This window comes from Podarcis gaigeae, assembly GCF_964106915.1.
Source record: "Podarcis gaigeae genome assembly, chromosome: 15".
In the NCBI taxonomy this organism is placed as follows: domain Eukaryota; kingdom Metazoa; phylum Chordata; class Lepidosauria; order Squamata; family Lacertidae; genus Podarcis; species Podarcis gaigeae.
The window spans coordinates 31,834,406-31,860,583 of NC_139692.1; the positions used below are offsets into that span (position 1 = coordinate 31,834,406).

General features: G+C 49.0%; 1 protein-coding gene across 1 annotated transcript; it reads right to left on the reverse strand.

The window, feature by feature from the left end:
- Positions 1–441: 441 nt before the first annotated feature.
- On the reverse strand, positions 442–25,008 carry RASL10B (RAS like family 10 member B). The gene is made up of 4 exons (XM_083714877.1): positions 24,509–25,008; positions 14,391–14,765; positions 3,705–3,829; positions 442–1,529 (listed from the first exon to the last, which is right to left on the reverse strand). The coding sequence occupies exons 2-4, from the start codon at positions 14,604–14,606 to the stop codon at positions 1,259–1,261; spliced, it is 612 nt and encodes a 203-aa protein (XP_083571003.1). The 5' UTR covers positions 14,607–14,765; positions 24,509–25,008; the 3' UTR covers positions 442–1,258.
- Positions 25,009–26,178: the final 1,170 nt, after the last annotated feature.

The window sequence follows — 26,178 nt, forward strand, 5'->3', positions numbered from 1 at the left end:
GTTAATCCTAAAGAACGGGTTTTCTGGGGGAAAGTGACTGGTCGAAGGCAAAAACACTCAGACCCATGCCTGGGAAACAAGCAGAAAACCACTCAGACAGGTGGGGCAAGCCCTATATGTCTATGGAGATCCCTAGCAGGACCAGGATACATGCGCTGTTATCATAGCCACTCCATTCCTGGTGGTTTTTAGATGTACAGTGGTACCTCGGGTTACATACTCTTCAGGTTACAGACCTTTACTAACTCAGAAATATTACCTCGGGTTAAGAACTTTGCTTCAGGATGAGAACAGAAATTGCACGGCAGCGGCAGCTGCAGCAGCGGGAGGCCCTATTAAAGCAGCGGGAGGCTAAAGTGATACCTCAGGTTAAGAACAGTTTCAGGTTAAGAACAGACCTCTGGAACGAATTAAGTACTTAACCCGAGGTACCACTGTATCCCAAAGATGAATTGTGTGGACCTGAAAATAGAATGTGTGGGTGCCTCTGACATGTTTGTTTACTATACCCCAGGAATTGGCTGTGGTTCCCTGTTGAGCTTAGAGATCAGTGGCAAACCAAGTCATGGCTGAAACAGCCCACACAGTAAAGGATTCTCTTGCAAATCTCTGTGCTGATGTGACCTGAGATGCCCCCACCTTCCTTGCCTCTGCTTTGCCCCTGTTAGTTAGACCCAACCATTTCCATCCAAGGTCACCTTAACTCCCCAATATCCTGTCCTTTGTAGGTACCTCCCTCCTGTGGGGAGATTTTGATCAGGCAGGATTTCCTTTCTTTGCACCGAGAGAACATGCCCTGCTGCCAACACCCTCCCGCTTTCCGTAGAAACATCCACTCAGGAAATCTGGAACCCGAGGAGTCGCACGAGGCAACCAGACGCCCCCTTAAAGGCTTGATCTCGGATGACACCCAGCAGCTTCTGTCCCATCTGCCGGGAACTCTCATATTCCGGGTTCGTGATCCGAAGCGAGGAAAGGCCTCTTGCATTTGAAGGAACCGGGTCTCCTCTGCGAATCCGCTGCTCCAGGTGATGCGGCAATGGCAAAAAAAACCCAGCCAAAGCTAGATCACACCCCCAGGGGGTTACGGGTGGAGAGGCTTCGTTGTAAAACAGAGTTGCTCGAGACCTCCTGCTCCCACCACCCGCTCCGGGTGGAAAGAAGGGCTCCTGTACACATGGCACAAGGGTGAGTGGTGTTGGCAACACCTCTGGAGATGGAGGGCAGCGACGGAAGGGGGTGCCCGTCCTGAAAGGTCTCACATGATGGCACACCGGTTCCTCCGCAGGGCGCCCTGGAAGCGGATGGTGGTGTGGACATGCTTGCACCGGGCGCATCCCACGCTCTTGAGGAGTTCGCTGAAGAGCAGGAGGATGTGCCAGTTGTACTTGGCGGAGCACTCGATGTAGCCACACTTCCAGGTCTTCTTCACCAGGTTGGAGACGTTCCAGCGGGGGATGACCCGCCCTTTCTGGAGGTCCCTCTTGTTCCCCACAATAATGATGGGTGTGTCCGAGGTGCCAATGACCCTGCAGAGAGATGGAAAGAGAAGCCTAAATGGTTGGAGCAGGGAATGGAAGAGGCCAGGCCCAGAGGCTGCTACACCTAGGGCTGCCATACATCTGGAATTTCATGGACGCAGCCGGGAAATGTAGAATTTGTGCCAAAATAGAAAAGAAAAATAGCTCAACAACTTTGGCTGTCTGTATTAAGTACAGTCGTACCTTGGAAGTTGAATGGAATCCGTTCCAGAAGTCCGTTCGACTTCCCAAAACGTTCAAAAACCCAAGCATGGCTTCTGATTGGCTGCAGGAAACTCCTGCAGCCAATCAGAAGCCACCGAAGCCCCATCAGACATTCAGCTTCCAAAAGAACGTTTAAAAACTGTAACACTCACTTCCGGGTTTCGATCATTCGGGAGCCAATTTATTTGGGAGCCAAGGCGTTTGAGATCCAAGGTACGACTGTATAGTGATTTAATTTACTGAAGTTGGGAATGCTTAAATACATTGCCGTGTGTTTAATTCTCAAATGTTCCCCGGTAACTCTTGTGTGATTGGTTAACACAGGTCCCATGATAGGTACCTTATTACATTCTCCATTCTGTTTTGTGTGAGAGTGGCACATGGCTGCATCTCCATGAACACTGAAGAAGAGACAGTGTTAGATAACTCTCTCTCTAAACACAATAGAGGAGAGGAGTGCTAATATTTCTGTGTGGATGCATGTGATGGAAAGAAGCACAGAAGTTGATGTTCTCTCAAAGAAGCAGTAAGAAGTTCTGCTGGAAGGAGAAAAGGGAACCCTCTCAGAAGGAGCTGCATGGCCCAGCTGGGCCATATACAGGAAAGAGAGAAAGACACAGTTTGTTCAAATGTTTAGTGAAGAAACTGCAGTCTTCAACTAAGGGGGGGGGAGCCCTGGATGGACATGTGAATGTAAATACTTTGCATATATTCTTCTTTGGCTATAGGTTCTGCAAGTAAAAGCTTTTTAATAAGCCATAGCACAACATACATAGAAACAACAACACAAAATGGGGGTGGGGAAACAAAAGTGTATGCTGTTCTGGGCGAACACTCTGAGAAAATGGGGACAACAAAGGCAACGGGAGACTTAAAACATCGAGTGACAGAGAACACAAAAAACAGGTTCGACTGTGCGGCGCATCAACTACATCTGTGGTATTGAGGAAGGAGTTGGTGCCGCTTTCCTCTTCATCACACTAAGCAGGAAATTAGCTGTCATCTCGGTAATCCAACAGTCAGAATCCTGCAGAAGAAGGGACACTATCCAAGGCTGGATTGGGAGATGAAGCTTGTTCACGAGAGGAACAAGCTTTTTAAATATTTTAACAAGTTTTTGTTTTAATTTCAAGAAAAGAGTCGGTATTGCACCTGATTTAGCTTCCTAGCTGCAATTTAGCTACCCTGCCAACAAGTTGCTGAGAACTGCTGTTGGGTACAGTGCTGTTGTGTTCAGGTTCTGCTTGTGGGTTTCCCATATGGGGCATCTGAGAACAGGGTGCTGTACCAGATGGGCCATTGGCCTGATCCAGCACACTCTTCTTCCCTTCTTACAACTTAAGTTACAGCAGGTCCCTTGCAATAGTGATCCAGCAAAGAACACCTGGTTCTTTGGAGAACTTGAGAACATTTTTTTCTTGTTGGCTCCAACTGCCCTTCTCCTTCTATTCTCTTAAGAAAGTTAAGCGTGTATAGCTGCGTATATGACCGTGTTTGTCATTCTCAGGATTTGAGAAACTCCAAGTGCCTAGATCACTTGGATTCCATGCCATGGGAAATCTAAGACCAGAGTTTGTAAAGCCAGGAATTTGCCCTGTTCTCGGGGAGAAACCTGGGGCAGAAAAGTATAAAGTAGAAGGGATTGGCCGGAGGGAAGAGGGATGCTGGTCTAGGATCCCAGGATTTTGCAACTTATTGGATACCCCCCCTTTTCTCCTCCCCTTGAGTATGGGATATTCCAAATGTGGCTGCAACCATAGGATTTGCAGAATGGCATTTACAATATTGGCAGTTTTATTTTCAATGATCCCTAGCACTGAAATGCGCCTTTCTCACAGCTGCCACACACTGGGTCAACCTGTCATTTTGAGACTCCCTGAATTAACATCTGGCTCCATGGCCACTACCCCTTTTTCCCAGTCAGATCCCAGGTGAGGCTGAACAGAGGCATATTTTTACCTTGTTTCCAGGATCTGCTGCCTAATGGTCTTGACATACTCAAAGCTGTCAAAACAACAGATGTCATAGACCAAGATGTAGGCATGAACGCTCCGGAGGCCTCTGCAGCACACGTCCGCCCACTCCTGCAAGACAGAGAGGGACGGATCAGGGAACGCACAACACACAGAGAGCCATGGGGGTGACCGCAACACCACCAGCAGTCCCCCCCCCCCAAGCTTAATCCAAGGAGGAAGGGTTCACTCCCAGTCTTCAGCTCAATTGTGGAAGCAATGCCCAGCTCAGGGACAGTCCAGCTCTCCAATTTCTCTTTAAGTACAGTGGTACCTTGCTTCTCAAACTTAATCTGTTCCAGAATCCATTCCAAAACTAAGGCGAGCTTTCCCATAGAAAGTACAGTGGTACCTCGGGTTACATACGCTTCAGGTTACATACGCTTCAGGTTACACACGCCGCTAACCCAGAAATAGTGCTTCAGGTTAAGAACTTTGCTTCAGGATGAGAACAGAAATCGTGCTCCAGCGGTGCGGCGGCAGCTGGAGGCCCCATTAGCTAAAACTGGTCTTCAGGTTAAGAACAGTTTCAGGTTAAGAACGGACCTCCGGAACGAATTAAGTACTTAACCTGAGGTACCACTGTAATGCAAAATGGATTAATCCGTTCCAGACTTTTAAAAACAACCCCTAAAACAGCAATTTAACAGGAATTTCACTATCTAAGGAGACCATTGATCCATAAAATGAAAGCAAGAAACAATGTACAGTGGTTTAGGAACAGTCCTGTTCACGAACTACAGTCATACCTCTTGTTACGTTTGCTTCAGGTTGTGCGTTTTCAGGTTGCGTCCTGCGGTGACCTGGAAGTACTGGAAAGGGTTACTTCTGGGTTTCACCGCTCGTGCATGCGCAGAAGTTCGCGAATCGCGACCCGCGCATGCACAAACACGAAGAGGTGGGTTGCATTTTGCTCATGTTGTGAACGGGGCTCCGGAACAGATCCCGTTCGCAACCAGAGGTACCACTGTATTCAGTTTATGAACTCCGCAAAACCAGAAGTAGTGTTCTGGTTTGCGAACTTTACCTCGGTCTACGAATGGAAGCTGAACAGTGGAAGGGCTCCGGCGGCAGGAGGCCTCATTAGGAAAAGTGCACCTCAGTTTAAGAATGGATTTGGTTTAAGAGCGGACTTCAGGAATGGATTAAATTCATAAACTGAGGTACCACTGTACTGCAGTCACACAATCAGTAGCTGAACAAGTTTCTACACGGTCATTAAAACAAAAACAAAAATGCAAAATAAATAGCAAAACCAGGTAGACCTCAGCGTAGCACTCAAAACAGAAGTGTGGCACTCAAAGCGAAACATTCAAAACGGAGCACATTCAGCTGCCAAACAAAGTTCACAAACCGGAACACTTACTTCCAGGTCTGCAATGTTGGAGTACCAAGGTGTTTGAGAACCAAGGTACCACTGTAGTAAGAAGCCTGGGGTGGGAGGGGTGAGGGAGGCCACAAGGAGAGACCTTTGAAGTGGGTGCAGCCCACTGAGGTGGGTGGTGGATGCCAGAATGTGAGTGGGATTGAATTGTCTTATAGTACTTCATTCTGGGGAAAATGCTCAATCACCTCCTGCCACCCGTGAAATGAAAGCACCTTTGCAGGATATTTTTTATTCTACAGCCACATTTTGGGAAATGGCAGCCATTTTTTTGTTCCCATCACTTCCAACAATGCCCCGGAATGATGCTATGTTCCAGGGTGCTGGAGCAGATGGGGCCTTTATGTCCTGATCCAATAGCCAGGCTATCCATATGTTCTTGTCAGGAGAAGCATCCCAGTTTGGAAGGGTCAGAGCTGTTTGAGGGCGGAAGAGACTGCCGTCGGAGGTGGTGGACTCTACTCCGCTGGAATCACCGAGTCACAGGCTGGCTAGCTCTCTCCTGACGCCACAGCTGCTTTTTGAGTGCTTCCCTCAGTGGCCAACTATGCCAACTCTAGAGAGACCCCGATCCCTCCGTCGCAGAGTCACGCTGTTCCAGTTTTATAAGCATCCATTTCATTTTCCCTTTGCAGAAAGAACATTTGGGTAACAGCAGAACGGCCTGGATTCCATGAGATACCACTCTCCTCCCTCTCTCTGCCCTTGGCACCAAAAGCCCAGCGAATGAAATTGTGAACGTCCAGCCCAACAGGATTTTTAGGGCTACACCTGGAGCTTGCAGATCCTGCTTCTTTCAGCTCACCCTAGGCTTCCTCTCTGACCCAAGAGAAGCTCAGGCCATGGCAGTGTGAGGTGCTGGAACTCAACATGGTGTCAAAAACGCCTATCCCTATGGGAGGACTTGCTAGCGTCTTACAGCAAGCCCAAAGGCAGAATCACTGCACTCTCAGAGCCTCTAGTCGGAGCCCGCAATGCTCTTTCCGGTAGTGAAAACCTGGGACACTCTGCATGTCAAGCAGATTCTCTACCACTGAGCCACATATTTCCCCATACATTTTCAAGGAAAATGGGAATGGAAAGAATTACAGCAAGCTTGCAACTTACATGGGGGTCATGTTCCGGGGATCGCACCTGAAGCTGAAATCGCGTATAGTCAAAACCCATTGAGTGCAATGGTAGATGGGATTGCCAGAGTTGTTTTCCCTGGAACTTCACCCCCTTTCTATTTATGTTTGCATTATTTGCCTTGTGCATAAAGCTAAATGTGGGCTTACTGTACATGCATGTATAGTACAGTGGTACCTCAGGTTATGTACTTAATTCATTCTGGAGGTCCGTTCTTAACCTGAAACTGTTCTTAACCTGAAGCAGCACTTTAGCTAATGGGGCCTCCTGCTGCTGCCGTGCCACTGGAGCACAATTTCTGTTCTCATCCTGAAGGAAAGCTCTTAACCCGAGGTACTATTTCTGGGTTAGCGGAGTCTGTAACCTGAAGCGTCTGTAACCTGAAGCATATGTAACCCGAGGTACCACTGTAGATCTGTGCCATAATTGAAAAAAGATGCCCTGGAGCCAACCTGCACTCCTGGTGAGTAACCCTTGCAGGCTCTTTCCAAAAAGCATTAATTCCATTTGTTTCCGGGAGATGATCTGTTGCACAGAGGCACCAGCCATTAGCCTGTGTCTGCTGCGTCCATGAGTAGTTCATGGAAAAGCATCAGCCTTTGTTTGCTTTTAGCTGGAGAGACGAGCTTCATTGCTGCTGTTAAAGTAGGCTGAGATAGTCACAGGAACCCCATCCCAACTATCTAAAATGTATGTCCACTTCTGCTTCAACTTCTTGTGATGACCCCCCCCAAAAAAAAGTCCTGCAGGGCGTTGGACTAGATGACCCTCGGGGTACCTCCCAACTCTACAATTCTATCATCTATCAGGTGGGGAGCAATTTTTCAGCCCAAAGGCTACATTCCCTTCTGAGCAACCTCCCAATGCTTGGTGGGGCTAAAGGCAGAAACGAGGTGGAACAAGGAATGCAAATTTTACCTTTAAGGCTAGCTTCTAGACACACACCCTTCATTGATTGATTGATTGATTGATTGATGATTGATGATTGATTCTATTTCCAGGCTGCTTTTTATTCAAATAAATCCCTGCCCTCCATTCAAGCAAGGAATATGCATTATTAGAGTTCAAGGGCATATTTTAGCCAGGCAAAGACACTCAAGGTCTGAAGCAGGGCTGGTGAGGGCTGTGGTCTAAGGAGAGGGGTGTGGCCTGGAGAGAGTTTTGAGGGCCAGATAGAGAGGCTTGGAAGGCCGCCGTTGCCCCCCATGTCAGAAGTCCCATATACTTAGATGAAATGTCTTTTTATTTATCATTACATTTCCTTCCCACCTTTCCTGCAAGGAGTTCAAGGTGCTCGCATGGTTCCCACTTCCACATTTTCAACCTCACAACAACCCTGTGAGGTAGGCTAAGCTGAGAGACAGGGCCCAGCCCACAGTCACCCAGCAGGCTTCTTGGTTGAGAGGGGGATTTGAACCCAGGTCTCTCTCCCAGACGGTCGTAGTCGGACACTCTAACCACTAAGCCAGTCTTCTAAGCTGTGGTGGGGTCAGTAGGTTCAAAATCTGTGACTGTGGCTCCACTGTAGTCCAAGGGTGTTTTAACACTTATCTCAAATTCCTTTTTGTCACTAAACTCCAAGGGCGGGTCAGCATGCTGTTTTCCTGTGAATTCTGGTTTTTTTTAATGGTGGTGATGATAGTGCTTTGTACCCAGGCAATCCAAATCTTGCAAAAAGTAAGGATAGATGAGGTTTCCAATTCAGTATTCATTTAAAGCCAAATCTATCCAATTTGTACTTTATGACGCAGCAGAGGAACCAAAACACAGCAATCTTTTGAAATTCATATGCACCCGAAATTTGCAATGTGTTTCTCCAACCAAAGTAGGTTTCCAAAAATGCATTATGGGGGAAAATAACATACGTCATATTTGGGGAAATGCTTATAAACATGTATACGTCAGTCAAACCTGCATTAATCAGGAGAAAGTTGCACTAAAATGCTGATAATTGCAGATTGCTGCAAAACGCAGAAAACTGAATTTCAGGTTGCAAAAAACAACAACACCCAAGAAACAGAGAGACCAGAAACCTGGAATCCTGAGCCATGTTAAAAATAGTGCAAATCGAAAAGAAAAGTGGAGAGGAGAATGGGGGAGGGGAGACCCCTCTCTCATTTTGCATAATCCATTCTGCTCATGGCAGGAGCTCCACAGGGTGGGCTTATTGTTCAGCAGCAGAAACCCCTCTCCTGCCTTGCACACAGAAAGAGCTGTGTTCATGATCCACTGAAAGGAAATAGATCAAGTTCCTAAGGAAAACTTTTCTGGGCCTGGAGATCCTGAGGAGCTGCTGCCAATAAGAGTGAAAAATATTAGGTTTGGTGGGCCAGTGGGTTAGCCTGGTTAAAGGCAGCTTCCTATTTCATCTTCAAATAATAATAATAATAGGGTATCTGTTTTCAGTCTCTGGATTCTGAAATTTTGGCTGGTATTGTACACAGGCTTTCAAACCAGTCTATATGTCTGAGTATGTTTCAATGCACCATTCAAAGTGTTGGTGCTGACCTTTAAAGCCCTAAAAGGAGCATCTTCACCCCCATCGTTCTGCCCAGACACTGAGGTCCAGCACCAAGGGCCTTCTGGTGGTTCCCTCACTGCGAGAAGCCAAGTTATAGGGAACCAGGCAGAGGGCCTTCTCGGTAGTGGCACCCGTCCTGTGGAACGCCCTCCCGCCAGATGTCAAAGAGAAAAACAACTACCAGACTTTTAGAAGACATCTGAAGACAGCCCTGTTTAGGGAAGCTTTTACAGTGGTGCCCCGCAAGACGAATGCCTCACAAGACGGAAAACTCGCTAGACGAAAGAGTTTTCCGTTTTGGAGGTGCTTCGCAAAACGAATTTCCTTTGGGCTTGCTTTGCAAGACGAAAATGTCTTGCAAGTTCCTGCGGGTTTTTTTCCCTCCCCCCCTTTTTCTAAGCCGCTAAGCCGCTTATCCGCTAAGCCGCTAAAAGCCGCTAAAAGCTGCTAATAGCGCTAATCCGCTAAGCCGTCAATGGGCTTGCTTCGCAAGACGAAAAAACCGCTAGACGAAGAGACTCACGGAACGGATTCTTTTCGTCTTGCGAGGCACCACTGTAATGTTTAATAGATTATTGTATTTTAATGTTCTGTTGGAAGCCACCCAGAGTGGCTGGGGAAACCCAGCCAGATGGGCGGGTTGTTGTTGTTGTTGTTGTTGTTGTTATACGGCCATTTATGGAGGAGAAGGCCATAAAAAGGAGGAGAAAGCCGTCGATGGCTACAAGCAACACATAGTGTAGTTAAACTGGGGAACTCCCTCCCACATGAGGCTAGGATGGTCATCAATCTAGATGGCTTTGGGAAAAGGTTGGACAAATTCATGGAGGAGGAGAGGGCTGCTACTGCTTGGCCATGACGGCTCTCCTCTGCTTCCGCAGCTGGAGGCAGCAATACTTGTGAACACCAGTTGCCAGGAACCACAGGAGGGGAGAGGGCTCTTGTGCTCTGGTCCTGCTTGCAAATCTCCCAGAAAATAGACATCTATTTGGTCACTGTGAGAAGAGGATGCTGGACCTAAGGCAGGGGGTTGGACTAGATGACCGTCGGGGTCCCTTCAAATGCCACAATTCTATGTTTCAAGGATTCCATGAGCAGATGGGCCACTCGCCTGATGAAGCCGGGCTCTTCTTTGGTTCTTCTTCTCAAAGCCGGATTCCCAGTGCTACTTTGATCTACAGCCGTATCTTGGTTCTCAAACGGCTTAGTCGTCGAACAAAACGCCGCAAACCCGGAAGTCAGTGTTCTGGTTTGTGAACGTTTCTTGGAAGCCAAACATCCGACGTGGCTTCTGATTGAGTGCTGGAATCTCCTGCAGCCAATCGGAAGCCACGCCTTGGTTTTCGAATGGTTTCGGGAGTCAAACAGACTCCCAGAATGGATGAAGTTCGATAAGCAAAGTATGACTCTACAGTGATACCTCAGGTTAAGTACTTAATTCGTTCCAGAGGTCCGTCTTAATCTGAAACTGTTCTTAACCTGAGGTACCATTTTAGCTAATGGGGCCTCCCTCTGCCGTTGTGCTGCCACCGCACAATTTCTGTTCTCATCCTGATGCAAAGTTCTTAACCCGAGGTACTATTTCTGGGTTAGCGGAATCTGTAACCTGAAGCGTCTGTAACCTGAAGTGTCTGTAACCCAAGGTACCACTGTATAAGGCCAGGGGAGGGAAGTACTGTCCAGCTAGAGGGCCGCATTCCTTTGTGTGTGAACTCCCGGGGGCCACACATCAGTGGTGGGCAGGGCCAGAGATGAAAGTGGGTGGAGCGATGGATGCAAATTCCCCCCTTTCCCCCTTTCTCAATGTGGAAGAAAACAAGATTCCTTCCCCTCCTCTCTGACAGGCTGCCTCCTTATGGGTCCTGCCCAACAATGTCACCATCTCCAGCAAAGCTTCTCCTCCTATCCCCTCCCCCTTACAAGCCTCCATCTGCTCCTGCATCACACCCACCCACCCATTTGCATTCCAAGGCATGGGCCCAATCCAGTTTGTCCCCACCATATGCCTCTGTTGATCATTTATCCTGTGCTATTTCCGATTGCCTCATTCGCTGACCTTTCCTTCTTCCCGCACGCAAATCTTCCTCGTCACCTGCTCCTCCGCAACCCCCCCCTCAGGAAGACACACCCTTTCCAGGGCAAGAGAGGAGAATGAGAGACGTCACCCTGCATCCTGGAACCTGGCTGGGGGGGGGGTCATTGGCATAGCGTGGGTTGTGGCCCCGGGTGCAAATTTCTCAGGGAGGAGCAACTAGGTGCCCCCTTGGCAGGTTCCCTCATCAAGGCCAGAGCCACAGGGAGGCAAGCCATGCCCAAGCCAGGCGGGGGCAGCGCCTCCTTCTCCTTGTGGCCATTGAAAAGAGGCCCAAACATGGCCGTCCCTGGGTCAGCTGAGAGGGAGGAAGGGGGAGGGGGAGGGTGGTGCCAGTGCCCACCGAGGAAGAAGGGAGGAAGAGAAAGGTGTGAAAGCACTGCTGGAGCCATTTGCATTGTCCAGAGCGCCTTGAGGCAAGGGCAGCAGGGCGAGTTGACACAGCTTCTTTATACGGGCTCCCAGGGTGGGGTTAGTTTGCAAGGAGATACAACCCTTCATTAGATTCTGGCCAGCAAAGGGACTGACCGCTGATTGGTTCACCAGGGCAGCACAACACTTGCCCCGCCCCAGGCACCGGCCACCCATGCTACGCCACTGCCTGGGGTGAGAGACGCTGCCTCTACAGTGGCAGGTTCCTTGCAGCCACCTGGAGATTCAGCTGAACCGTTCAATGCCAGCTTACGGTTGTGAACTGCAAATTATAGCTTAACATGTACAGCGGTACCTCGGTTGACGAACAGCCCTGTTAACAAACTATTCAGTTTATGAACTCCACAAAACCGGAAGTAAGTGTTCTGGTTAGCAAACTTTAACTTGGTCTACAAATGGAAGCCGAACAGTGGAAGGGCACCAACCAGTGGCGGGAGGTCCCATGAGGGGAAAACGCACCTCAGTTTAAGAACGGATTTGGTTTAAGAACAGGCTTCTGGAATGGATTAAGTTTGTAAACTGAGGTACCACTGTACAGTGGTACCTCAGTTTTTGAATGTAATCTGTTCTGGAAGACCATCCGAGTTCCGAAACGTTTGAAAACCAAAAACTCAGTATGGAAGCATCAATACGAAAAACTCAATACAGAAGCCAAGTGGCATGTTGGACTTCCAAGGCAAGTTTGAAAACCAAAGCATTTACTTCCGGGTTTACGGTGTTCGAAAACTGAATTGTTCACAGTGGAGACATTCGAAAACCGAGGTACCACTGTATATTGCTGCAAAACAGCCTTGGCGAAGCTGGCGCCCTGCAGATGTGGTTGGACTGCAAATTCCATCAGCCCCAGACAGCACTTGCAGGGCCAGAGGCAAAGTGGGTGGAGCATTTATTTCCCCTTTACCGCACACCCTCCTCTATCATCCATCCATCCAGGCAAGCGAGCAAGAGGCTTTGTCAGAGTTCAAGGACTCATCCCAGCCTGACAAAAGCATGTGGGATGTGAAGAAGAGGCAGGGAGGGGCGTGGCCTGAGAGAAAGTTCTGAGGGCCACATTTGGCCTCCGGCATGAGGCTTTCAAATAATAAGAAGATAATGAGAAGAAAATCATCATCATCATCAGACTTTCTAGATAGTGGCCCATTTGGTGCCTCCTCCCACAAGGCTTGAAGACAATTGTCCTCTCCCACAGTTTACCCATGGGTGGTAGACTGCCTCTGAACATGGAGGTTTCATTCCTAGCCATCAAGATCAACAGAAACCTAAGAGCTCTCCGACAGATCTACCTGGCCCAGTTTCCAGCTCCACGCAGGAATCACTGAGAAGCCCACTGTCAATGCACGAAGGCAAACTAAGACTTCCTGTTTTAAATAAATAGGTAGGCAATGAGTCTTCCAAACCCCTGCTGGGAAATTGGAGGCTGTGGGTGTCAAGCCTTAGAAAGGCTACCCAGAGATTTCTTAGATTTCTCTCTCTCTCCATTGTGACTCTGTAAACGAGGGACCATCATTTTAAGAAAGGGAAGGTAAAGGCGAGGCTTTTGAAGTTACGTTCTCAGGCTGAAGCTGTAGGAAAAGAATTAATCCTGCTCTGAAAATGGGCATGAATAAAAGGGCAGTGTACCAGATCTTTGGCAACTGACAACATAGTTATTACCTTATTATATGGGGGACCTACAACCAAATGTTCTGTTGGGTGTGTGTGTTCCTGATCAGGGTTCTTACCAGTCAGCCATGCCATGTCTATTTATTATTTCTATATTTAGAGCATTTGTGGCCCTTTTTTCAGCCCAAAAGGCTGCCAGAGATGCTTACAGGAAACCAAAATAAGGCACTTTCTACCCGCAGGAGTGGGGCCTTGCTGCATCGCCTGCAAGTGCAGGGGGAAGCCTAGCTGGCCGATGCAGCCCTTGGCAGGTGCATCCCCCTAATACTGCCCCCCTAATACTGGCCAGGTGTGAGGGGGGTTGGGGCCACAGCAGCAAGGCCGGCTGGGCTCAAGAACCCAGGGACCCCCAGCGGCAGGCAGGTCGGGATGGGGATCCCTGCATAGGAGTGCCTGGCTTGTGCCCCCTCAAAATCCTGCCCCTGGGGCAACGGCCTTCCTGCCCCCTCCCCATGCTGCGCCCCTGCGCCACACCACCTGCCTCACACCTCTTTTACCTGCGCTGCATACCCACAAAGCGCCGGCAGAGACACCAACTTCTGGTGAGATTTTGTGAGATCTTGCTGAGGTCTTGTGAGACCTCATGTGCTCCTTGAGATCTCACAAGGCTTCAGTGAGATCTTGCTAGAAACCAATGCTGGTGGCAGAGTTGGCGGGGCAGGTGGCGGAGGCAAAGCGAGTGTTGCATCTTGGCTTCCGCCAGTTCAGGTGAGCATCTTACCTTACCTCATCAGTGGACCAGGCCTGGTACTATTATTAATAATGGGATTTCTATGAGAACTTTCACCTAATATAGAGTGGTTTAACAATTACGGTAATCCCTCTTCTCAAGGAACTCTGGGAAATAGTAGCTATGTAAAGGGAGAGCGGGGCCTCCTAACAACTCCCAGCACCCTTAAGAAACTACAGCTCCCATGATTCTTTGGGGGAAGCCACGGCTGTTTAAACTGGCATCCTAGTTCTCTAAATGTGCGCTGTGCATGTGGCCAGGAACGGAGACGCTGCGGGCAAGTGGAGATTCGTATCACTCCTTGCATGTAGAAAGCTAGCATGTCTGGGAGAAGGATTCAGAATTAACCTTGTGCCTGGCATAGCTGTTTCTCTGTGTGCATGAAGACACATTTGGACACTGAAACTCCAGACAGACTCATTCCATACATTTACAGCACTGCGACGCCTCTTTAAATACAAATGGCTTCCCTCAAAGAATGGTTCAAAGTGGTTGAGGGTTGTTTGGAAACCTGTTCCTCTTCCAGAGCTACAATTTGCAGAGTCCCCTGTGAAGAGAGATGGAAAACTATGGATCTGGTCTGGCTCCTACAGGGCATGGTGAGGGCAGACAATGGGCCGTCCTCTGCTGCCCCCTCCAGGCAGAGCCGTCCTCTGCAGGCCTGAGCCGGCGAGGGAGACCTACCTGTAAGGTGTTTACTGGGAACGCCGTGATGGGGGGAAAGTCCATGATCTGCAGGTCGTGGACGTGGCCGTTCATGACCACAGCGGGCAGGTAGACGCGTCGGGTCTTGGTGGGGACACAGACCTCGCTGAACTCGTTGTAGAGGAACTGGCGGACAATGGCGCTCTTCCCAACCCCTTGAGCTCCCAGCACTGCCACCTTGAACGTTGTCACCATGCCTCCCGGCCGCGGTGGCCCTCCTGCGCGACGTGGCGATCGGCTCCTCAGCGCAGTCCGCTGCCTTTGCGCTGCCAGGAAGGCCCCCGGGCTGCATATTCCGGCAACTGCGATGTCAGCCACAGTCAGCAACCATGTCCTCTCCGGCTTGGCCCGTCACTGGAAGACCAGGAGAAACCACATCAGGCGGAGGAACAGGAGACAAGGGCATGCAGGGCCAGACCAGGAGTCCGCCAGGTCCAGCGCTAGCTCTCTCTCTCCCTCACTGTGTGCCTTTAAATATAGGAGAATGGGAGGTATACTGCCTCTACACATATACCACCTTTTCCCCCAAGGAGCCCAAGATGGCGTACAGGGTTCTTCTCCCCATCCTTGTTTAATTTCCTTTTAGAAGTGGATGGGATGTTTTTAAATGTATTTATCTTTTCTCTTGGTTTAATGTATCTGGGTGAGGTATATTGTCTATTCAGTTGGTTGTAAGCCCCTTCGGGCTGCCCTGGGCAGGGTAAAGTGACTGACAGACAGTGCTTTTTTTCTTAAAAAATGTTTAGGGGTACTCTCATTTTCCTACTCATATTGAAATACTGCCCCTCGGTGAGGCCAAACTTAGATTCACAAAATGTTTAGGGGTATGCATACCCCTGCGTCTCCCCAGAAAAAAAGCACTGCTGAGATATATGTACCCACATAATCCTGCTCACATGCTGAGATCTAGGAACAAAGAAAGGTGCCTTATTAGGCTTGCCATATTTCAAAAAGTAAATACAAGGACATCCCGAAAGCTGTTGAACCCCAAAAAAGCAATTTTTCAATTTACTTGCTGAAGATTCAGGACAAACCGCCACCTTCCAGAAATCCACCTCCCCCCGGACGTCACTTCCGACTTTGAAATCCTGGTAATGTCCTTATACTTTACTGAATCAGACCGTTGCTCCATCTAGCTCAGTATTTTCTGCCGTGACTGACAGAACATCTCCAAGGTCCCAGACAGGGGTTGCTTTCATCCCTACCTGGATAAGCTGGGAATTGAACCTGGGATTTTCCACATGCAAAGCAGATCCTCTAACCACTACACTACAACTCTCCCCTCCCCCCCCCGGACTCTTCTTGAATGGTCACTGTATAATCAGTTGGGTTGGCACACACAAAATGCAGGGACTTATCAGTGATGGCCCCAAAACAACCTTCCAATGGACTTTGCCCCTTCTGCTCCAACATTGAGGCCGGTCTTAGGCTGGCACCAGCACATTTTGCTGCCATGCTGACCAGAGAAGCAGTGGGATCTCACTTCAACATCTTCCACTAGAAGGAAAGGCTCAGGCCAGCCATAACCTCGCTCCGTCTAGTCACCGCCCCTCAAAATCTGCCACCTGAGGCAACTGTTTTGCTTTGCCTCATGGGAGGGCCGGCCCTGTTAGAAGACCTTCCTCTATGCAGGGCTGGCTAAGCTTTCTGGGTCCCAGCAGGGGCTCCATGGCAACCTCTTGGGGGTGGGGACTGGATACACGTGGAGGGCATCCCTGAAAAGCAGGCGTGGCAGCCAAGCCACAGCCTCACCCGCATCACAGATAAACACCCATCTCACAGGAGCCGCAAATAGCTCCCATCTCACAGAGCAGCTTCTGCTTCTGTTCTGCTGGGGCTATTTTCCCTCTCGTACTCCATCTTCCCCTCCCTTGCGTGTCACTTTCTGAGGGCGTTCTGCTCTTAAAAGCAGCTGAAAATACCTTGAACAAATAAAATGCATTTCAACCAGAAGAGAAAAACAGACACTCTATTATGTCCTTTTAAATGTGTTCATGGGACGGGTTACAGGTAGGTAGCTGTGTTGGTCTGCCGTAATCGAAACAAAATAAAAAAATTCTTTCCAGTAGCACCTTAGAGACCAGCTAAGTTTGTTATTAGTATGAGCTTTCGTGTGCATGCAGACTTCTTCAGATACACTGAAACAGAAGTCACCAGACCCTTATGGGGAGGGGTATTACTCAGAAGGGTGGTGGGAATGGGTGATTGGCAGATAGGTGTGGTAAACCTGTTGACGACCGTTAACGACTGCAATTGGTCTTGCAGGAAAAAGCAAGGGGTAAGATGGCTAAAAATAGCTATATCATATATAATGAGATAAGAATCCAATGTCTCTATTCAGACCAGGTCTCTCCATGGTTTTAAGTTTGGTAACAAGTTGCAATTCAGCAACTTCTCTTTCCAGTCTATTTCTGAAATTCTTTTGTAATGAGACAACTACTTTGAGATCTTGTATAGAATGTCCTGGGAGATTGAAGTGTTCTCCTACTGGTTTCTCTGTCTTGTGATTCCTGATATCAGATTTATGTCCATTTATCCTTTGCCGTAGGGTTTGGCCTGTTTGTCCAATATAGGGAGCTGAGGGGCACGGTTGGCATTTGATGGCATACACAATGTTAGAAGATGAGCAATTAAATAGTCCTGAGATGGTATGCTTGATGTTGTTGGGGCCAGTAATGGTGTTGTCTGGGTGTATGTGGCAGCAATCTGGGTTTATTGCAGGCTCTGGTACCAGTGTCCATGTTAAGTCTGGTTATTGTATTATTGTGGGTGAGGAGTTGTAGTCGGGTGTGGGACGGGTGTGTCTGTGTGTGTTATTGGTCTGCTTTTGGTTGTGTTCTTGCATTTTGGGTTCTCATTTTATAGTTTTATGTTGTGAACCTTCGGAAGAAGGGTGGTATACAAATTTAGTAATTAAAAAAAAAAGAGTGGAGGGTCTTCGAGAGCGTGGCACCCCATGGGGAGTCTGAGACAGGAACCAGCCCAACACCTTCTCAATAACTGAAAGACCTCTCCTTTCCTCACAGACCCTTTCCGATGCTGAGATTGGCAGAGGCAGGGCCTTTTGGGTAGCTCCTCTGCCCTCAGAGGCTTGGGAGAAAGGGCCTTCTCTGGGGTGGCCCCTAAGCTGTAGAACTCCCTCTCCACAGAGGTGTATCTGTACAGTTTCCTGAGGATTTTGGCCTTGAGGTGTATATTTTTAGGACCCACCTTATTTCTGTGATTATAAGTTGTGCGAAACCCTTTTTAATATTGTGTTTTAACTGCTGTAACACGCCCTGGGATCTTGGATGAAAGGTGGGCAGTGCTTAACAAGAAACAAACAACACCGCAACTGGTCTTGCGTAAGCAATAGGCACATGTCAGCCAGGCAAGAACGCTCAAGATGAGATGCAGCGCCGGGGAGGACGTACCGGGGGCCAAGCAGAAAGACCTGGAGGGCCGCATTTGGCCTCTGGGTGTGTGGTTCCCCACACCTCCCCTAAATTGTATGGGGCTGCATTATCTGGAGGGTGTCCAACCTACCCATGCTTTATGATCGGATTTGTATTTGAGGCCCTGTCCACGTGCAAAGTGACCCAATCAGACAGAGCCTGCCTGGGGGTGGCCCCGCATTGGTGGGATGTGGGGAGGTTTTCAGGTGGGCTGCTGACACAGCGGTGCTGTTTTATTCTGCTTATCATCTGTGCTAGGTAGACTGTGGTTTTTTAACACACTGACTAATTCCAATGCTTTCAGCATGATTTAAAAGGCTGAAGACCTTTATTTATTTGTTAAATTTCTATAATTAAAGAGGTTTTTGTCTGGCTACTGTCCACTAATGTTTGATGCTTTGTGAGGAGATTCTGAACTACAACTCGGCGACAAATGGAGAGCCAAATTCTCCTCAGAAGTGGGATACAAATATATGAAAGCAGGAGTGGGGGCACCTGTGCCCCTCCAGATGTGGAAGGACTACAACTCCCATCATCCCTGACCATGGGCCATGCTGGTTGGGGCTGATGGAAGTTGTAGTCTTACAGTGCGAGGACTACAGGTTCCCTACCCCCATCTCAAACGAATAAAAGTTTCCTAATCAAACTTTGGAAGAAGCCAAGAAGTGGACACTCCTTCCTTTGGGTCAGCGACCCAATTTCATTGACACCTACCAGGCAGGCAGAATTAAAATTGGTAACACCTCTGCATCTGTGGGGCAAATTTCACCTGTGGAATAACTGCACAGGAGCACCAGCGGAGGAAAAGGTGGCAACCCTGCTCCCTCCCTCTTGACTCTGCCACACCTGGCAATGCCTGATATTTATTTCAAAAAATACAAGCCGGGCTGAAGTTAATTAAACTCCTGGTGTTATCACTGCTGCCTCTGTGCTTAATGTAATCTGCTTGTACAGATCTTTCCGATGCAATCAAGTCAGCGACGTGTTAATTTAGGAGGCTGCTGGAATGAACTGCTCTCACCTCCTCTCTATAAATCCATAAAACTCTACAGTTCCAAGAATCTCCCTTTCCACAGGGCTGGGATTTCTGAATGGGTAGCCGCTCACTTTCAATTCCCTTTAACTACTCCCGTCATGCAGTTCAAATATTTCCCACACCCCTCTCTGCCCTTGTCTGCAGCTCAGAAGTGGGGAACATCTGTGGCACAGCAGATGCCCTTGGACTCCAACTCCCATCAGCCCCAGCCACTATGGCCAATGGTCAGGGATGATGGGAACTGGAGTCCAAGGACATCATCTGGAAGGCTATGGGGTCCCTGACCTTGCTATAGGTCAGAGATGGGGAATTGCAGGCTAAATGTGGCCCCCTGGCCACTCTATCTGGCCCTTGGGACACCTCCTTACAGGCCAAACCCCTCCCCAGCCACACCCCTTACTGACCCTGCCAAAAAAAACCCCTTCCTTAGTGTCCTTGAACTCCAATAATGCCTCTTATCTGTCTGGAGTTGTGGTGAGTATGTTCTGAAACAAACTGGCTGCAGAAAGGTAAAATTTATTATGCATTTGTGTTTTTATATTGTAAATTTATGTTGTAAGCACCATGAGACCTGCAGATATAGGGCAGTATAATAATAATAATAATAATAATAATAATAATAATAATAATAATAATAATAAATTTCACATTTCACATAGAGACCTGTTTGTGTCTCTAGCTATACCCATCACTGGCATTTGAGCTCAAGAAGGTGGGCCTTGGGCCTGATCCAGCTGCTAGGTCCTTCCTACCTTCTTATGAGAGCATTCCCTCCAACATGTTGCAGAGGAAAATCATAACATTCCTTTCAGGGCCACACTCTCCAAAATGGGTGATTTTGAGAGCCACATTTTCATGGGAGCCAGGTGACTGGCGAGAGAGAATGGCCCCCCAAAATGGGCGCCTATTGGAGCCACCCTATCGCGGGAGCCAAAATGAGACATCTCAGGATCCAATCAGAAGCCGGGGTGGCATCTGTAATTCTGGGATGAGTAGAACAGTTGAAGGGTAAGTGAGGGAGAGAAAATCAGGGGCAGGCAGTGTCCTAGATGGGCCAACGCAATATAAGGCAGCCTCTGTGATGCCCTCTAGATGTTCTGAACTACGACTCCCATTGGGAGCCGATGGGAGTTGTAGTCCAAAACATTTTGGAGGTCAACAGGGAAGCAAAGGCTGGTTTAGACTCCAAGCTGCTCAGGGCACAAACCTGTCCCCTTGGACTTATGAAATGCTGCACGTGTTGATTACAAGTGTGCGATAGATCGATCGATCAATCAAACAATCAATCAATCAATCGACAGACATATCTGATGCGAGATGAGCGCCGCACCCCATAGTCAGGTTTGACTGGACTTAACCGTCCAAGACTCCTTTACCTAAATATACATATATGTGCACATGTTTACATTTTCTTCTAGTCTGCAAACAAAAATGGAATTTCCTTCTGCCAAAGAATCCAGGTCACACTGGACTGCCCCCCTCCCTGTCCTCTGTTTGAAGGGGCCCTGTGTTAGAAGGGTCACTTGCTCTGAGTCCAGTTTAAAGAGAAAGAACCCTAAGGAGGGAGAAGTGCCAAGGATGGGGGTTGGTGGTGCAGAGGCTTGCATTTGCCCACCCACAGTGAGCACCTGAACTACAAAGTGAGGAGGCACCCGCAGGCCGCCTGCCCACAGATTTCCCCACTAGGGTGAGACGGCTTGTGTTCCTATTCAAATCACAGCCCTGCTTTCTAATTTTGCATCTATGCATATAAATCAGCACATGCAAATCTTATGTAAACCTGTGCCCTCCTTTCCCCCTCTTTTCCAAGGGATGAACGACCTCTTTTTTTCTTTTGACAAAAGCTAACTCTGGCTTTGCGATGGGGCTTTTTGGACAACCCAACAACAGATCTCCCGAAATACCTTCGGTGCTCCTCGCACCCCCTCCAACTTTTAAAGTCTGCATTGACTCTCCGCTGCCAAGGCTGGTATCTGGCATCCTAGCAGAAGCCTTATGCCCAGGGGGAATTCAAAGATTCCAAGGGCACCTGGGATTCTGCCAGACTCCACCAAACTCCCACCGTAAGAGGAGAATAAGCAGGTAGCTCAAGGGAAGAGGGAAGGCCCACCTGGCAGATACAGGGGTGGGGGGTATTTTTGGAAGTTTGTGGGAAGATGGCGAGCATCTGGAAAGAAGAGAGACCTCGGCCCAAGCTAAGAACAGCCCCACTGGATCAAAGAGAAGGTCCAGATTTCTGAGCATCCTGTTGCTCACAGTGACCAATCAGAGGTTTGCTGGGAGCCCATAAAACAGGGTGCAAAGGCAAGAGGCCTTTGTTGCCTGTCACCCGGCAGCAGCTGGAAACCAGAGGCAGATTGCAGCCTGTCTCTGGATACCGGCAATCACAGCAAACAGGTGTGCTTGGTAGGCCTATCCTTCCCTATGAATTTGTCTCGGTCCCTTCCCAAGCAACTTTTGTTGTTGTCCCGCTTGCTGCCACCATCACTACTACACTGTTTTGACATTTGTATAAACCACTTGGGGGGCGGGTTGTCTACCCACTTAAGAATGTAACAAGAGCCAGCAACCCACCTGGTGCAGTATCCTGTTCTCACAGTGGTCAATCAGATGCCTCTGCTGGGAAACCCGCCAGCAGGATTCGAGCAGGAGAGAACTCTCCCCTCCTGCAGTTTCTAACCACTGATACATTGGTACCTCGGGTTAAGAAATTAATTCGTTCCGGAGGTCCCTTCTTAACCTGAAACTGTTCTTAACCTGAGGTACCACTTTAGCTAATGGGGCCTCCCGCTGCCGCCGCATGATTTCTGTTCTCATCCTGAGGTAAAGTTCTTAACCCGAGGTACTACTTCCGTGTTAGTGGAGTCTGTAACCTGAAGCGTCTGTAACCTGAGGTACCCACTGTACTCACAGAAGCGTTACTGCCTCCCAAAGTGGTGAAGAAACGGTTAATGAAAATAAACAGAATGCATCTATATAAGCTGAAGGCCCTCACCACAGCTCCTGATGACAAATTCCACAGAGCAATTGTGTGCTGCTGAATAAGTTATTTCATCCTGAGTCTGCAGCCAGCCAAGTTGCAGCAGGATGGAGGGACGGAGGAAAAGTCTGTTCTCCCTCCTCTATCTCTCTCACACCATGCACACTTTTAGAAACCTCTGTGGTGTGCCCCTTAATCCTCCTTTCCCTCTTAAACTCAAAAGCTTGACTGCCTTTTTCTCATAACATGAGAAGATAAGAGCCTGCCTGCAGGATCAGGCCAGTGGCCCCTCTAGGCCAGCATCCTGTTCTCACACTGGCCAATCAAGACACCTCTGGAAAATCGGCAAGCCAGGCTTGAGCACAAGAGCAGACCTCTCCCCTCCTGCAGTTTCCAGAGACTGGAATGCTTAATATTTCCAGTGTTTAGGGTCTCTAAAGGACTTAATCCCACCCTGGGTTTATGACCTGCATTCTGGACTCTGGGGTGTGCTGCTTTGGAGTTAGTCAGTCTCTCCAAATCGAGAACCTGGACCCGAAAGTAGGCTCCTCTGTGTGTGTGTGTGTGTGTGTGTGTGTGTGTGTGTGTGTGTGTGTGTAACAGCCCCAAAGTTTGGGAGGCCCACACCTGCATGCCAGAGAACAGGCTGTTCGCTAGGTGTGCATATGCAGGGATGACAAGACAAGCACACGCCCGTCCTGGCAGCCCATCCATGCGCAGCCTCCGGAGCACATGGATCCTCACAAACGGAGGCTGCCACATTTTGTCAGCTGATCTGTGGCAGCAGTGTGTGAAGGCAGCATGCGCGGCCTGGTAAACAGATACACAGAGACACACACACATAGACTGTAAGTGCATAATTTCCAGAGCATTATGAAGTTGAGGGTGAGGAGGAGGAATTATGCTTTTAAATGTACATCCCTGGTTTGCCTGGAAAACATTTTTTTTTTTGCTGTTTTTGGCTTGCCTAAATAAAAATGTTTTTTGCAGGCACCAAAGGGAGTGTTGTCTGATGTCAACAGGCAGGCAGTTCCAAAATGTGGGTGCTGCCACACTAACAGGTTGATTTCTTATAAGTGCAGAGCAGGTCATAATCATAGAATCATAGAATTGGAAGGGACCACGTGGGTCAACTAGTCCAACCCTCTGCAATGCAGGAATCTTTTCCCCAACGCGGGACTTGAACTCACAACCCTGAGATTAAGAATCGCATGCTCTACCGACTGAGCTATCCCAGACTAGAGAGAGGGTGCTGTTGCTCTTGTGGGCTTCCCAAAGGAGGCATCTTGTTGGCCACTGTGAGAACAGAGTGCTAGGCTCCATGGGCCCACATGGGGTTGATCCAGCAGCCAGGCTCTTGGGGTGCCCTTACGTTGAGAGACTTGTCTCAAACCCCGGAGTGTTTGAGAGTGCAGGAATTTAAAGAGCTAATGGAGCAGTGCTCTGACTCAGTATAAGAGTTCAGAACAGCACTTACATAGGAGACTGCCTTGTATCTGTGCATTGAACCACGCAGCTCAATATTGTCTACACTGACTGGCAGCCGCTCCCCAGGATTTCAGACAGGGGTCCCACCCAGCCCTACCTAGAGATGTCTGGGATGCCTGCAAACCAGGTGCTATGGCCCTACCTGTCACATAGGTGCCAAGGGCCCAAAGTTATTCTTTTTTGGGGGGGGGCAAACTGAATGCACCTGACAATCTCAGACAGACCCTCACCCCAAAGAGCAAACTCATCTACATGTGTGTTATTGTGGCAGCATATTATACCTCCCCACACACAACATCTCGGACCCAACATGTGGGCGGTGAATGCCCACCCACACGCACCTCCATGCACAGTGCGCCGAGCATATTGTCCACACGCAAGCTACCATGTGGCCCATCACACCATGCGCAGGGAGGGGGGGAGTGTGTGTTTGTCGGGGGTGCCACTCTGGCAACCCAGGAAGGGAATTCAAGATGTGCCATGCACCAGCTCAAGAGGTCGGGGAGACTCAGCAGGCCTCGTGTGATAACCCGCTTGCGGTTTAAGGGCTGGGCTGGTGAGCATCACAGTGGAATTTAAGGTATGGGGCTTCATGTGCCAGGAGTGAAGGCCTCTCTTGCTTCAAGTCGGTCTTCTCTATGCTTGCAGGGAAACTGAGCAGCCCAAAATCCACACAAGACCCACCACTTGACTTCCACACACCCCTTCCTTGATGCCAGACTATACACTACAGCTGGGGGCACAAGACCCCCTTTGAAGAAAGTGATGGTTTTGGAGAAAGCGGGGAGGTGCAGCATCTGTGGAAACAGGTATGAGTTTCCTTGGCTGAACAGGTAGCCACAACCACAGTCACGGGACTTTCAAACGCACCCCCGATTTGGCTTCTGGGGAGGGGCCCCAAAACTAGGTCCTTGGCCCTAACACCCCCCCCATCAACTCCTTCCAGGTGCACGGTTTTAACTTTGAGCATCAGCTAGAATCCTCCCACCCATCACTGCTGTGCTGAGTCCAGAGGACAGGTGCATCTGGTGCGTCTCACCTGTGCAGTGCCCTTTGCTCCACCTCCCCATAGATGGGCGCCCCTCGGGAAGGGGGAGCCCTCCTCCTCCCCCTCACCGCCTTCCTCCCACCCACCCCAGCCCCAAAGCCCACCCTTTACCTTGCAGAGATGACGAGGAGGCCAAGGACACTCGCCCCCCCAGGCGGTGTCTCCAGTGATGGGTCCCAAATCCTTGAAAAAACGGGGGGTGCCTGCTGGTTGCAGAGAAGGAAAGATATTCCATTCAGTATCCTCACGCAGATCTTGGAAGGTTTTGGAGTTGTTGGGGGAGGGGGCAGCTCGGATCGGTGTATAATATATATATATCTATTGCAGAGAACTGGGGGGCTGCAGCGCTTACTTGGAGGCAAAAAATAATAATCTGGTAAAACGAAACCTGCGATGGTAAAGGGAAGGAGGCTGGTTCTACAGTTGAAACAATTTCTCTCTCATCTCATCTGGGTTGTTGTTTTTTATTTTCCTCCCCCCCTCCAACAAAAATGAGAAATAGAATCTTCTCCTCCCCACCCCCCTTCCTATATTTCCTTGCAATGCAGGGAAGTCAGCTTGGATGGAGAGAACAGCCTCTGTGTGCGTGTATGTGTGAGGATAGAGAGAAGGGGGGGTTGGAAATCTCCTGCTACTGATTGCAGGAGATCCACAGGGTCACAAAGCCTGACATGTTCTGTCTTGAGAGAGAGAGAGAGAGAGAGAGAGAGAGAGAGAGAGAGAGAGAGGCACACACACAGAGAGAAAACAGCTAAAGGCTTCACAGTTTCACCCCTTTGAGTTTCTCTTTAGCAGCAGGCGTGGATTGGGGCCATAAAGCTCAGAAGGACGTCAGACCAGCTGTGGGTGCTATAGGGTGCCTATAGGGTCGCTGGATGATGCTGTCAGAAGAGAGCTTTCCATGCATTCCCAGCCACCAGCAGGTTCAGAGGGAGTGTTTCGGCCACAGGGTATTTAGGAAGGTGAACATAAGAAGATCCTGCTGGATTAGGCCAAGAATCCTGTTCTCACAGTGGCCCTCTCCCCTTCTATGGTTTCCAGCACCTGGTATTCAGACGCATTGCTGCCTCCGATCGTGGAGGCAGAGCATAGCCATTGTGGCTAGTAGCCAAGGACCTCCCTCTCCTCCACGAATTTGTTTCATCTGCTTTCAAAGCCATCCATCCAGGTTGGCAGTCATTACTGCCTCCTGCGGGAGGGAGTTCCACAAATTAACAGTGTGCTGCATAAAGAACTCCTTTCCTTGATCAGTCCTGAATCTTCAAACATTCAGCTTCCCAGCATGTCCACAACCTCTAGTGTTGCTAGAGGGGTAGAAAAACTTCCATATCTGCTTTTGCAAAACCATGCAAAATTTTATATTCCATGCATAATTTTATACATGACCCACCCTTCCTGCTTCCAGGAATTGTGTTACATTTTCTTTCTTTGTTGTTGGTGGTGGTGATGGTGTTTTTTTTTAAATTTCTGCCCTGCCTTTCATCTATCATGAGGCTTCTGAGCATGTTACACATCCAGGAATTGCCCTGGCCCAGATCAGCTTTCCTCCAGCATTCAATCCACACCTTGATTATGCCATTGATTGGGGGGGAGGGGAGCCAATCTATTTAAATGGGCATGTCAGGAGAACAGGTGTGGCGTAGTGGACCAAGAAGACCTGGGTTCAAATCATTGCCCAGTTAATGAAATTTGCCGCATGTGCCTGTCGCTTTCCAAGCCTGCTCTGTTTTGGGAATGACTTTTGCTGAGTGGTAGAGCACTTGATGTGCATGCACAAGGTC